The sequence below is a fragment of the Theropithecus gelada genome, chromosome 13 (genome assembly GCF_003255815.1).
Source record: "Theropithecus gelada isolate Dixy chromosome 13, Tgel_1.0, whole genome shotgun sequence".
In the NCBI taxonomy this organism is placed as follows: Eukaryota; Metazoa; Chordata; class Mammalia; order Primates; family Cercopithecidae; genus Theropithecus; species Theropithecus gelada.
In genome coordinates, this window is record NC_037681.1 from 105,888,508 (window position 1) to 105,902,020 (window position 13,513).

Consider the following 13,513-nt stretch of genomic DNA (forward strand, 5'->3'; position numbering starts at 1 on the left):
TCACATTGTTCCCTCTGCCCTCAACTCTTCCCCTTCCCTACTCAGTTGTTCACTCACTCACTTACTCATTCTACATTTATTAAGCACCTGTGCAGGCACTGGATCCCTGAATCTACTGATCCAGACTCAGAAGCTCTATTCACAAGGTTCCACTTTGGCTTCTAGTCAGTATAAGCCAAAAGGATGCTTCCTCAAGGGAAGACTTTCCTGACCTCTGACCCTAAGTAGTAACCTCCAACACACACATACACACACACACACACACACACCCCATGCACCACAAACACACACACCCACAGCACCTTACACTTCCATTGCAGATTATCTACTCAAAAATCCATCTTCCTCACCAGAATGCAAGTTCCATGAAGGCAGGGCCTGTGTCTGATTGGCCCCATACACACAGCATCCAACACAACAGCAGGCACAAAGGAGGGACTCAATAAACCTGAGATTAATTTAACTGGATTCCTGCTCCCCGCCTCTCTGGGGTAGTTCTTCCAGAAGCCTTGTGCCCTGCGGACTCAGGCTTGCCTATCCACCTCTGATCTACTCCCCAGCCATCTCTGAGACTACATTCAGTGTAGGGTCACAACTCTTCCCTTACAATGGGAGTTAAACATGCCCATTCCCACCGAGCTGCTTACAGCTCTGCAAATCTATGGCACTCTCCCTAAATCTGCCATGGAGAAAGATCTGAAAAATCAAGTTATTTGCAACCTTTCCAGATGCCTTCCACTTTTAACAGACTCATCCTACCCGGAAACTTGTTCTTTAACAAGCATAAACATGTTGCCCTTGCCCTGGCTTGAAGCAACTACCTTAAATCTGGATTCGCTTCTGTCACAGTGGACAGAAAAAGGGTGCCTGGGGTCATGAGGAAAGGGAAAGGTTGCTCCATGAGGGGGGTTCCCATTGCAACCAGTGTGAGGGGCATTCCTGGCTCCGCTCACTAGGGTAAAGGTGGATGCCAACCTGACCCGGCCTACTCGCCTGACCTCTCCTCCAGGCGGACCCACAGATCGCTGAACTGCCGGAGTCGCTGCCTCCGCCGTGGCCGCCTCCGCTTCTTCCGGAACTTCTGCTCGGCGTCACTGGGAGGGTGGGCACTTCCAGGCCGGGACACAAGGGGCGGCAGCGTTGAGTGCACCGAGGATATGGCTTCCGGTGTCGGTACTTCGGGGGTAGGCACTTTTGGAGCAAAGATGGTGGACGGGGTGGGCTGTGTGGAGGTCTTTTTACTCTTCCCTCTGTACACAAGTGGAAGGAGGAGGTCTTTGGAGGAGGGTCACACAGCATGGCACCCTCCCCAGCTCTCTTACACCTCAGGTTTCACGATGACGGCAGATAACCTGAAAGTTCAACCTGGCCAGGAAGGGCAGAAATTACCCAGTTCTTGAAATTACCTTGGGAATTGATCTCTTTGACGCCTTTTTTCTTTCCCCCTCAGATATCCTCACTCTACCTTCTCCAAATCCCCTAGTCCTGGGGAGAAAGATTCAAGATTTTTAAACTATTACATGTACAGTAATTACTGTACTTTTCCAACAATGAACAGGTCAGCACTGTCTAGAAAATCACTGACAATTATGGCTTTTTTTTTTTAGAGACCAGGTTTCTCTCAGTAGCTCAGGCTGGAGTGCAGTGGCCCAATCATAGCTCACTGTAGCCTCAAACTCCTGGGCTCAAGTGATTCTCCCGCCTCCGCCTCCCAAATACAGGCAAATGTCACCACTCTGACTAGTGAACAGTAAAGCTTTTAAAGACAGATGGAAAACGTTTAAATGCCATTTTCTTAAAACCAGTGAAGTAGCTCTTAACCCTCTTAATCCTTTCTGTACCCTCATGAGGGCTTTATTCAGGAAGAGGCTCTCACGGCTGTCTTCAAACCACTTAATCACAGATTTGTCCTTAAATCATCTTTCCCAAAGAGATATTTTCACAACTAATGGGAAACTCAGACTCACTTCTAGTGTTCCCCTAAAAGTGACTATAGTCACCAAATACTTTGAGTGTGAAGAAATAAGCTACTAGAAGGACCAAGTTTCTTCCAACAACAGAATTTTGTCAAGGGTTTGGTGAAGGGAATGGGGGAGCAGAAAGAGAAGAATTCTACTAGATGTCAATCCCATTGTCTCCTGATGTAGGTAGGGAGTGAGGGTCTTGAAACTCCCATCTGCCTGAGGCAGGGGAGCAGTGGATGTGCCATGTCTAGGGTTTTCCTCGTCCAATGATGTAGGTGCCACTGACCAGCACATGTAAGAACTCAATTACTCCAAATCAGCCTTGATGAACCATCTGCCTTACCAGAGTGGGCCTCAGTTCTGAGCCACACCATGGCAGAGCCTGAGAAGTCAGTTAGTATTAATGGCTTTGTGTGAGGAAGGGTGGAGGTATACAAGAAGGAAAGCAAAAAAGGGAAAAACTTATATTGGGCAAAAAAATATAAAAGAAGGGAATTCCTAAAATGGCAAAAGATTTAAAAAGGCCCCTACTCTGAACCTGAGACTAAGGACCCCAGAAACATAAAGTCATAGCTAGAAGGTTCCTGGAGGACAGGGCTTAATATATTATTACTGTCTCCTGAGTTCAGCACAATGCCTGGTACATAACTGTGAAACCACTTAAATGAACCCTGTCATTATTACAACAAAGAAACTAGAGCCTCAAAAGGGAATGTGCCCCCATCACGGCTCTCTAGGATTCAGGTGGCCTCCTAGGGCAGGGGTCCCCAGCCCCCAGCCATGGACTAGCACTAGTCTGTGGCCTGTTCGGAAATGGGCCACACAGCAGGATGTGAGCAGCAGGCAAGCAACCATATAACCACCTGAGCTCCACATCCTCTCAGATCAGCAGGGACATCAGATTCTCATAGGATCACAAACCCTACTGTGAACTGTGTGTGCTAGGGATCTAGGTTGCACGCTCCTTATGAGAATCTAAACCTGATATGAGGTTTCACCCCAAAACCATCCCCCCCTCCCCTGGAAAAATTTTCTTCCACAAAATTAGTCCCTAGTGCCAAAAACGTTGGGGGCCGCTGTCCTAGAGGGTTCAAGAGCAGATGGTCAGGCAGCTCCACGCCCACCAAGCCCTCTGCCCATGGCAGAGACTGTCTTTGTCATCCTCAGCCTCCATATGACCCAAACAGGTCCTGGTACATGGTAGGCACTCAAAAAAAGTCTGTTGCTTTGATTTAGCAAGGAACATGGTCTCAATCTCACTAGGGCTGTGTTCTATGGCTTGAAACAGTGGGTCCTCACAGTGAGACAAATCATAGCTTTGTTTCTGTTCAACTCACAACAAACAAAGATCTCACCCCAGAAACTCCAAGTAGCCAAGGCCAGGGCTTAAGAGCCAAGTTAATAGCCCTGGGTGGGGGTTGGAGAGTAGGGGTCAGGAAGAAATTAGCTTTACTCTTCCTGGTTTTTATTTCCCTCATATTTCTGAGCTAAGGAGTCCTAAGGAATCATAACACCTACTTTATAACTGAGGAAACTGAAGACCCAGGAGAGGAAACTGACCTGCACAATGTTACAAGAAGGATTCTGTGCCATCTTTTTTTTTTTTTTTTTTTTTTTTTGAGACAGAGTCTTGCTCTGTCGCCCAGGCTGGAGTGCAGTGGCATGATCTCGGCTCACTGCAACCTCTGCCTCCCAGGTTTAAGAAATTCTCTGCCTCAGCTTCCCAAATAGCTGGGATTACAGGCACATGCCACCAGGCCCAGCTAATTTTTTTGTATTTTTGGTAGAGACAAGGTTTCACCATCTTAGCCAGGCTGGTCTTGAACTCCTGACCTCGTGATCCACCCGCCTCAGCCCCCCAAAATGCTGGGATTATAGGCGTCAGCCACCATGCCTGGCCAATTCTTTGCTGTTTTTAAGTAACATTCATTATTGAGATTTTTTTCACGTCATAAAGCTAATCCATTCTCATTGTAGAAAATATAGAGAGTAGAAATTAGTGTCACTGTAATCTCCAGGGAGATCCTACAGACAAATGCTCACATGGACTCAGACAGGGGTTTAAGGGTCTCTAGGTCAATAGAGGTGACTGCTCTTCTGCCTCAAATAGAAAATCCCAGCTGCTGAACACACCCAATCCATAAAGCCTCTGGGCTGGATCCCGTCACAGGCTCAAGATCTAGATTATCATGTTTTGACCCACCTGGATTCTCACAGTTTAGCTAAACTTCTACCCACAAAGGCTAAGCCCATGGTCATTTTGGCTACAATATAGGGCTACCCCCTTGTGCTGATAGCCTATTTGCCCCCTACCTGCATTTCACGCAGCCTCCTCGCTCCATAGAAGTCTCCAAGAAAGAAATACACTGGTTGACAAGGAAAAGACCCCAGGCTTGGAGCCTTAGACAAGATAATTGACCTTTCTGAGCCTCTGCTGCTTGTATAAAATTAACCTATCCTACTTTGTTGCTGTGAGGATTAAAACAGCCCAAACACCATGCTTCACACAGTGCTGAGCACTCAGTAGATCCTTACTTCAGGTACATCCCTCTTTCTCCTAGTCCTCTGAGAATGAGTGAAGCTGTATAAACCCTAGCAGGGCTGATCAGAACCTTAGAGCATCCCACTGTGTAACCAAAGGGACATCTGCCAGATCTCCAAAGATGTCCATGATCTTGCCCCTGGAAGCTCTGAACACGTTACCTTACATGGTAAGAGGAACTTTGCAGGTGTGATTAAGTTAAGGACCTTAACATGAGGAGAATAGCCCAGATTATCTAGGTGTGCCCAATCTAGTAACATGGGCCCTTAAAAGCAGAGAACCCTTCTGTGGTCAGCGGGGGATATGACTATGGAAGAATGGTTATAGAGATGCAACATTGCTGGCTTTGAAGATGGAAGGCTCCACGAGCCAAGGAATGTGGGCAGCCTCTAGAAGCTGGAAAGGAAAAGAAAACAAATTATCTAGAACCTCCAGAAGGGAATGCAGCCAAGCCCACACCTTAATTTCAGCCAGTGAGACCTGTGTCAGACTTCTGATCTCCAGAACTATAAAATAATGAATCTGTGTTGTTCTAAGCCATTGAGTTTATGATAATTTGTTATAGCAGCAATAGAAAACTAACATAGTATCCATTATCCCAGGGGGAGGAGGGAGGAACTGGCTAAGCCCTCTGCAGATTAGCCTAACAGGAACCCCATCTCTTTCTCTTCTCTGCTGAAAGAATAGCAGCCTCACATTCAGGAGCATTTCCTGTGTTTTCCAGCCTGCGGACAAGTGGAGAGTGGCAGCTGCTAGTTGCCCTCCCCACACCCCAACATGCACACCCATCTCTGTCTCCCCAATACTGGCTTACCCCAAGACTAAGGGAGCTGGCAGGGCCTGAAGTAAGCTAGATCACCAGTTAATAGCCCTCAGGTCCCCAGCCACACCAGCCTGCCCTGGATTCAAGTTCCACATGACCAGAATCATCCCTTAAGGACTACCATATGGCTGCCGAGGAGGGGAAGAAGGAAACAGGCATCCCCCTACTGCCCTGGTCCTCCTTGCCAGCCCCTCTTTGTGGGCATTCTCCCCCAACCCTCTTCCCTGGGTCCTTAGCTTCCCAGGACCCTGTCCCTTCTTCCTGAACAGGAGCTCCTTTGGAGACCTCATCCTCTCTCATGGCTTCACCTGGGACCACTGTATGCACGTTCACCCCTCAGGTCCCCCACTGGCTGAATAAATGAATGCACGTGAGCAGCACCGGCAATGATAGTAGCACATCAGCAATCAATCCTATTTGAGATCCCATCATGTGCCAGATGCCAGGATAGGTACTCCTGGAAATCCAATTTTGAAAATTAGATCCTTGTCCAGAAGGCTCTAGAAGAAAGAAAGAGCTCTTGCACAAACTGTAGGTTCCTTGGGGTCATGCACAGGATGAACCCAGGCTGGAGCAATGGAGGAAGATGTGACAATTGTGCTGGATCTCACAGATTCTGATAGAGAGAACTGGGAGTAGTGTGGGTAGTGGAAGAATCTCTGGCAGAGGAAACTGCATGAACAAAGACATAGAGGCTAGGAATAAAAGGTGGGAGAAGAAAGGGTAGAAAGAAAAGGTTTAGGCGGTGGATGGGTCTGGGTTATTTCCTGGTCCTGGTTAATTGTGTGGCCTTTCACAGTTTCTTCAGGTTGATTTTGAGTATTAACAGAGAGCCCATATAAACCTGGCTACCACCTGATGATCCACCAATAAATGTTCTTTTCCTCCCCAGGAAAGTGAGAACACTGGTTCTCAGCCTTCACTGGGCATCAGAATCTCCTGGAAAGCTTCTAAAAAGACCGATTCCTGACCTTCCTTTCCCTAAGGGCAGGTATCAGGGTTAGAGGCAGAATTAAGGAGCCTGGGAACAACCAGGAACACACACACACAACACACGTACCACACACACCACACATACACAGCACACACATCAGACATGCACCACACATACCCCCCCACACACACAATACACACACACCACACATACCACACACACCACACGTACCACACACACTACACACACACACACCACATGTACCACAACACAACACACACCCCACACATACACAACACACACATCAGACATGCACCATACATACCCCACACACACACAAACACACACACCAAACATGCAGCACACACAGGCACAATACCCACACACATACCAGACATGTACCACACACATCCACATTACACACACCACACACACCCCTCACACACACACGTACCAAACACACACACCAGACATGCACCACACATGCACCATACACATGCACACGACACACACACACACCCCCCACACATACATATTCCACACTAGATACATACCACACAAACCCTGCACACAAATATCACACACACACAACACACACCCCTCACACACACCACACACCAGACACACACCAGACACACACACACAAACATTACATACTCCACACACATTACACACCACACACACACACACACACACACACACACTCCCCAGGTAGGGCCCTCTCCAGCACCCTAGGGACAGTGCGTTGAACCCCAGTCCAGTCAGCCCGGCAGGAAGAGCTGAGAAGGGACCAGAGACCAGTGAAGGAGGAAAGACCCACAGTCCTGCAGGGCACAGAGAACCCCTAAGGGCTGGCTCCTCCAGATCTGAAGGAGAACAGGAAGGAGAGAGGCAGGAGACGTGAGCCTGCAGCAGAGCTGACTCAGGCAGGGGCGGGATCCTCCCGGTCAAGGGGAGGAGAGGAGGGCTCCTCAGACGGGGGAAGTAGCGTCAGTAAAGGTGGAGAGGCGGGGACAGGATGGAAGCTCTTCTGAAGCAAGCAGCAGATCCGTGCTGGAAGGATAGGGTCTGAGTGCCAAGACCTCCGCGTGAAGACAATGACCTTGAAAGAGAACAATATGAAACCACGGAGGGTTTGAATATGGGACACTGGAAAGATTAGTCCCACTGGAGGGTGAAGCGTGAACCAGAGGGAGAAGGGCCTGGAATGGGGCGGTGGCCATGGCAATGGAGAAGGACAAATCCCAGCGAGTCTTTACTGGAGGAAGACAAAAGCCTGGTGGAGGAGGGAAATGAGCAGTCTCATGTCAGCCCTTCCGTAAGCTAGAAGGTGCTCTGTGAAGGGCGGTCAGTATTGACATACTGAATACAGGGCATGAAGACAGGTGGGGATAAGAGAAGTCCAGGATGTATCCAGGATTTCCTGCTTGGAGGGAGATTGGAAAAATCATGGCTTCTGCCAGGCAGGAGCCTCCAGGGTGAGGGGGAACAGGGAGACAAGGTGCGGTGAAGGGGGGCCTTCTGAGGAGAAAGAGGGCAGCTGGAGACGGGTGGCCTTCGGACAGACACAACTGCTGGATCCTCTGTCAGGGGATGGGCGTTTGCATCCTGGAGCGCTCTCGCTACAGCGGAGACCTCTGCCAGGAGAGGGGGGCTGCTGACCGTGGATCGGGAGGGAGTGGGGGCCAGAGGAATGGAGGGGATATTAGGGGCTGATGGGTGCCCCCCACATTCACATGTTGAAGCTCCAATCCCCAGTACCTCAGAATGTGACCATTTGGAGTTAAGGCCTTTAAAGAGGTGATTCAGTTAAAATGAGGGTCCTAGTCCAATGAGACCAGTGTCCTTACTAGAAGAGAGGCCAGGGATGCTCGCTTACGGGAAAAAATGCCACGTGCCAGCAGGAAGAGAAGACGGCCATCTACAAGTCAAGCAAAAGGGGTCCCAAGAGAAACCAGTCCCGTTGACACCTTGAGCTGCGACTTCCAGCCTCCAGAACTGTGAGAAAGGCATTTCTGTTGATTAAATCACTCAGTCTGTGGTGGTTGCTGTGACAGCCCAAGCAGACTACTACAGGGGAAGAGGAAGGACACCTGGGGCCCACCAGGATGGACGACCAGTTGGGAGGCCAGTGGGTGCACAGCATTGCTGAGGGCCCCCTGAGTTCTTTACAGAAGGGTCTGCAGGGGCAGAGGGCAGTTTGGCAATAAAAAAGAAAAAGAAAAAAGAGAGAGAGAGACAAAAAAAACCTAGGGAGGAGGAAACAGCTCAGAGAAAGAGAAGGGACTTTCTCCTGCCCGAGAGGGGTCAGACATGCACTCCCTTCACCCCAACCCCTCTGGTGTATTTACCACTGTCATGGCCCGACTCTGCCTCCCGAAAACTTCCAAAACACCTAGGGCAAAGGACACTGGACATTAAGCCTAATTACTCCTCCTTTCCCCACCCTTCGACCCCTAGGCAACCTTCCCTTCACCTTCCTCTGCTCCCCAAACGCCACTGAGAAAAAGGCCAGGCCTCTGCAGTCCAAAGTGTCCACCCTGCCAACCACGTCTGGCATAGCCCCAGCCACACAAAGCCAGCTGAGCTGGTGCCAAATGTGCATGTAAGGTCAAGTGCGGGGGAAATGACCAGGCAGGGGTTCTCTGGAGTTCCTCAGGATAGCAGCCCACCCTGGTGCCCAGGCAGCCCCATGAGGGTCTCAGCTCCCCAGCCAAGATAGAAGCACAGGGCGGTTACTTGTGGATGGGTCGTCCAGCAGGGGCGTGTTCTACCTCATAGCCTTCACGCCGCAAAACATCCAGCACTGTGTTGTTGCCCATGAAATGACCTGCAGTGAGAAAAACAGTCTGAAATGCTGCAGCTCCCAGGACCACCAATCATACTTCCCAAACACACACCCTAGAACCAAGAAATTACCCTGCCAAGCCCCCTGCCTATCTGTCCAGCACAGTACAGTTCCAGAGAGCTTCTGGAATCAGGCCTGCCAACAGTCCTGCAAGGCAGGCAGGGCAGCATCAGTAGCATTTCAGAGACGATGACACTGAAGATCAGAACAATGCAGCGAGTTACCTGAAGTCACACAGCTAAGGGGAGAGCCTGGACATCAAACTGCAACCTGGTAAGACCTCCCAGAAGAGGTGATATGTGAGCAGCATCCTGAAAGGTGAGGACACTGGTCTGGAGAAAATACAAGAATTCAGGCTGGGCACAGTGGCTCACACCTATAATCCCAGCACTTTGGGAGGCCGAGGTGCGTGGATCACCTGAAGTCAGGAGTTCAAGACCCACCTGGCCAACATGGTGAAACCCCATCTCTACTAAAAATACAAAAATTAGCCGGGCATGGTGGCGGGTGCCTGTAATCACAGCTACTCAAGAGGCTGAGGCAGGAGAATCGCTTGAACCCGAGAGGCGGAGGTTGCAGTGAGCCGAGATTGCACCACTGCACTCCAGCCTGGATGACAGAGCAAGACTCTGTCTCAATTTTAAAAAATGGGGGGGTGGCAGGGGAGAATTCCCAACTACAGGATGGAATGCAAATGTGCTCTCTGAGAAAACAGGGAGGCTGGTGGGACCGAAGGAATAACTACTTCCCAATCACCACTTTCTAGAAAAAGTAAAGGCAACCTAATCTAAGATCTGTCCTTCTTGGAGGATTCTGCATAGGACAAACCCACTATGGTCTCAGGAGTCACAACCAGGGCACCTGGGAGCCTGTGGCAGTACAGCAAATAGGCCCCAAGAAGGAAGCAGAAGGCGCATGGTTCCTGCTTTCATTTTCACCCTCATGCATCAAAGGTGGGGTTCATGGGTCAGCAGAGGCTCAGAAAGGGAAGTTTGGCAAAACCATTCCCTCCCATCCTCCCCTCTCCTCCCCGCAGCCTAGACCAGCCTAGACAGCGGCCAGTGCAGGGATGACAGCTGTAACCTAGAAATGTGGGGTAGGAGAGGAGGCCACTGGAGAAGTAACCCTGGCAAACAGGAGCCAAAAATCAGCATGAGCTGATTTAAGATCGACACCTAAATAAGAAAAAAAGTCGTGTCTTGCACCACTCATCCTAGGTTATTCATTTGCAAATAAGGAACTGGCAATTTAGAACAAGTGATTATCGTTTCCACTTAGCACTCCTGACTTCAATGTTTCTTCTACTGCAAAGGTGATTTCCATTTGTAATCTTCGCATTTTATATCCACATCCCCATGACAAAAGTTGCTGCTTGATGTTAAAACTCCAGTACTTTCTGTTTTCAGATATCCTCATTTTGCAATTAAAAGTTTGCTAACCACACAGCTTTTAAGTTTTAAAAGCACACAGTAATGTGTTTGGGAGCAATTTCTGTAGTTTCCTCTGCTCAACTTAGCCTTCAGAAGGCCCAGAGAGAAAGCAGCTACAGGAAGATAACTTTGCCCTAGAAGGAGCCGGTGCTAGACGGGGGTCACAGCCCCTGGGCACTCCCGACGCCCCCATCTAGCACTGCATCAGTATCACAAATCGAGCCCTGAGTAATGGGAAAGCTCAGGTGTTGGTGTTGTCTGTGCCACCTGCCTGCCACAACCCCCACCACGAGGGCCCACCCACCGAACTGCTCAGACCAAGCTATGCTCCAGCCTCCCGCCAGCTCAGAACTCAGTCGACCTTTCCCCTCTCCCCAGCGCCCCATTACCCCTGCACTGGACATAGGGGAAGCTTTTGGGAGCTCACCTAAGTCTGGCAGGAGTGGAAAGCAAAAACCCACACTCCAGCACCTGGGCACCTTCCATCCACGCAGACCCAGGGTGGGGCACTGGGACACCACCACTGGCTCTGTTTCCTGACTTTCTCATCTGGCGCCTGCATCACTGTTATGGTGCCTCAAGAGTGAGGCCCAGGCTAACAGCTTTGTTACAGGAAGCCATTTGTTGAGACAGTAGAAATGTGCACATGACATGAAACACACGACTTACAGAAGAAGAAAACTGCCACATACTCACAGGCACTGCTGAGGGCACAAACTGCAATTTGTTTTGTGGCAGAACTTTTCAATGAGCATGATGTGGGACCCAAACCCCTCATATTTCTATAAGTTTTATTAATATTTGAATATAATTCATATAACATAAAATTCATTCTTTTAAAGCATGCCATTCGTTGATTTTTTTGCATATTCAGAAAGTCGTGCAAGCACGACCACTATCTAATTTTAAAACATTTTCAACCTTCTGACCCTAGCCCCTGGCACCTACTAATCTATGAATACTTTCTGTCTCTATAGATTTGCCTGTTCTGGACATTTCATATAAATATAATCATATGATTTTATGACTGGCTGTTTTCACTTAGCATAATGTTTTCAAAGTTCATCCATGTAGTACCATGTATCAGTACCTCTTTCCTTTTCATGGCCAAGTAATATTCCATTCTGTATATATATATATCACCTTTTATTTATCCATGTCAGTTGATGGACAGTTGGTTTGGTTCCACTTTTTGGCTATTATAAATAATGCTGCCATGAACATCTGTGTACAAATTTTTGTGTGGATATATGTTTTCAATTCTTCTAGGCATATATCTGGAAGTTGAAATGCTGGATCAAATGGTAGCCCCATGTTTAATTTTGAAAAACTGCTAAACAGTTTTCCAAAATGGCTACACCATTTTACATTCCCAGTAGCAATGTATGAGGGTGCCAATTTCTCCATGTCTTCACCAAAACTTTTTACTATCCATCTTTTTTATTATAACCGAGTATGAAATGGTGTCTTCACTTTAGCATCACATCAGTAGGGCTCCAGTAAAATAATAGTGGATTACAGGTGAAAATGTAGCAAGACTCAGACTCTATTTAAGAAACGTTCTTAAGAAAACACAAAGACAAAAAAACTAGAGGAAAAACTAGAGGACACTAGAGGAAACTGAAGCCTCTGGGATTCAGAGGTACATCAAACATGCCTTAGTCTGTGTTGCTATTACAAAATACCACAGACTGGGTCATTTATAAATAATAGAAATTTATTTATCACAGTTCTAGAGGCTGGGAAGTCCAAAATCTAGGCATAGGCATTCAGTGCCCAGTGAGAGCCTTTTTTTTTTAAATACCAAGAGTCTTACTCTGTCACACAGGCTGGAGTGCAGCGGCATGTTCATAGCTCACTTCAGCCTCACCCTCCAGGGCTCAAGTGATCCTCTCACCTCAGCTTCCCAAGTAGCTGGGACTACAGGCAAACTATGCCTAGCTAAATTTTTATTTAATTTTTGTAGAAGTGAGGTCTCACTGTGTTGACCAGGCTGGTCTCAAACTCCTGAGCTCAAGTGATCTTCCTGCCGTGGCCTCCCAAGGTGCTGGGATTACAGGCATGCACCACCATGCCCAGATGAGGGCCTTCTTCCTGAGTCTTCACATGGCAGGAGGGGCTAATGCTAGATCTTCACATGGTGGGAGGCACAAGGGCAAAAAAAGAGCCTATGCTACTTTCCTCCAGTCCTTTTAAAAGCATGAATCCACTCATGAATGTGAAGCCTTCATGTCTTAATCACTTCCCAAAGGCCCCACCTCTTAATACTATGACAATAATAATTAAGTTTCAACACACAAGTTTTTAGGAACATTCAGGCCACAGCAAAACATTAAACAGCCCAACTCTGAGAAAGATTAACATAAACCCTCACACTAAAAACATATTTCCCTTACTTCCCATTGCCAGATACATCATATCCAGCTTTCAATTAAAAATTACAAGGCACGCTGGGAGGCAAGAAAAATTACAATCTGAAGAAACAATGAAAGCATCAGACCCAGACTCAGACATGACAGGGATTCTGGCGTTATCAGATAGGGAATATAGTTGAACTGAAGAGCATCATCAATCAAATTGATCTAATTGACATTTAAAGAAGACTTTATCCAACAGCAGCAGAATACAAATTCTGTTCAGCTCACATGCAACATATTTGTCCTTCATTTTTGAGTTTTGCTGGATGTGGAAATGTTTGTTGACAGTCTTTTATTTCAGCATTTTGAGTATGTGCCCCAGAGCCTTCTGGCTTGCATGGCTTCTGATGAGAAATCTGCTGTTAATCCTATTGGGGATCCTTTGTCTGCCTTGCTCTCACTGCTTTCAAGATTCTGTGTCTTTGGCTTTTGACAGTTTGGCTATGATATGCCTTGGTGTGAAACGTTTTGATTTTATACAACTTATAGTTCATTGATTGAATGTGCAGAGTAATATTTTTCATCAAATTTGGGACATTTTCGAGCAATTTTAAA

The 13,513-nt window shown here is 47.8% G+C and overlaps 1 protein-coding gene across 2 annotated transcripts in view; it reads right to left on the minus strand.

The window, feature by feature from the left end:
• Positions 1 to 13,513, minus strand: part of TRABD2A (TraB domain containing 2A) — a 58,054-nt gene that overhangs the window by 1,305 nt on the left and 43,236 nt on the right. For both annotated transcript variants that reach the window (XM_025405653.1, XM_025405652.1), the window contains 2 exons: positions 9,003 to 9,093; positions 999 to 1,250 (listed from right to left, as the gene is read on the minus strand). In XM_025405653.1, coding sequence (XP_025261438.1) covers positions 999 to 1,250; positions 9,003 to 9,093 — 343 coding nt within the window. The remainder of the gene's footprint in view (positions 1 to 998; positions 1,251 to 9,002; positions 9,094 to 13,513) is intronic.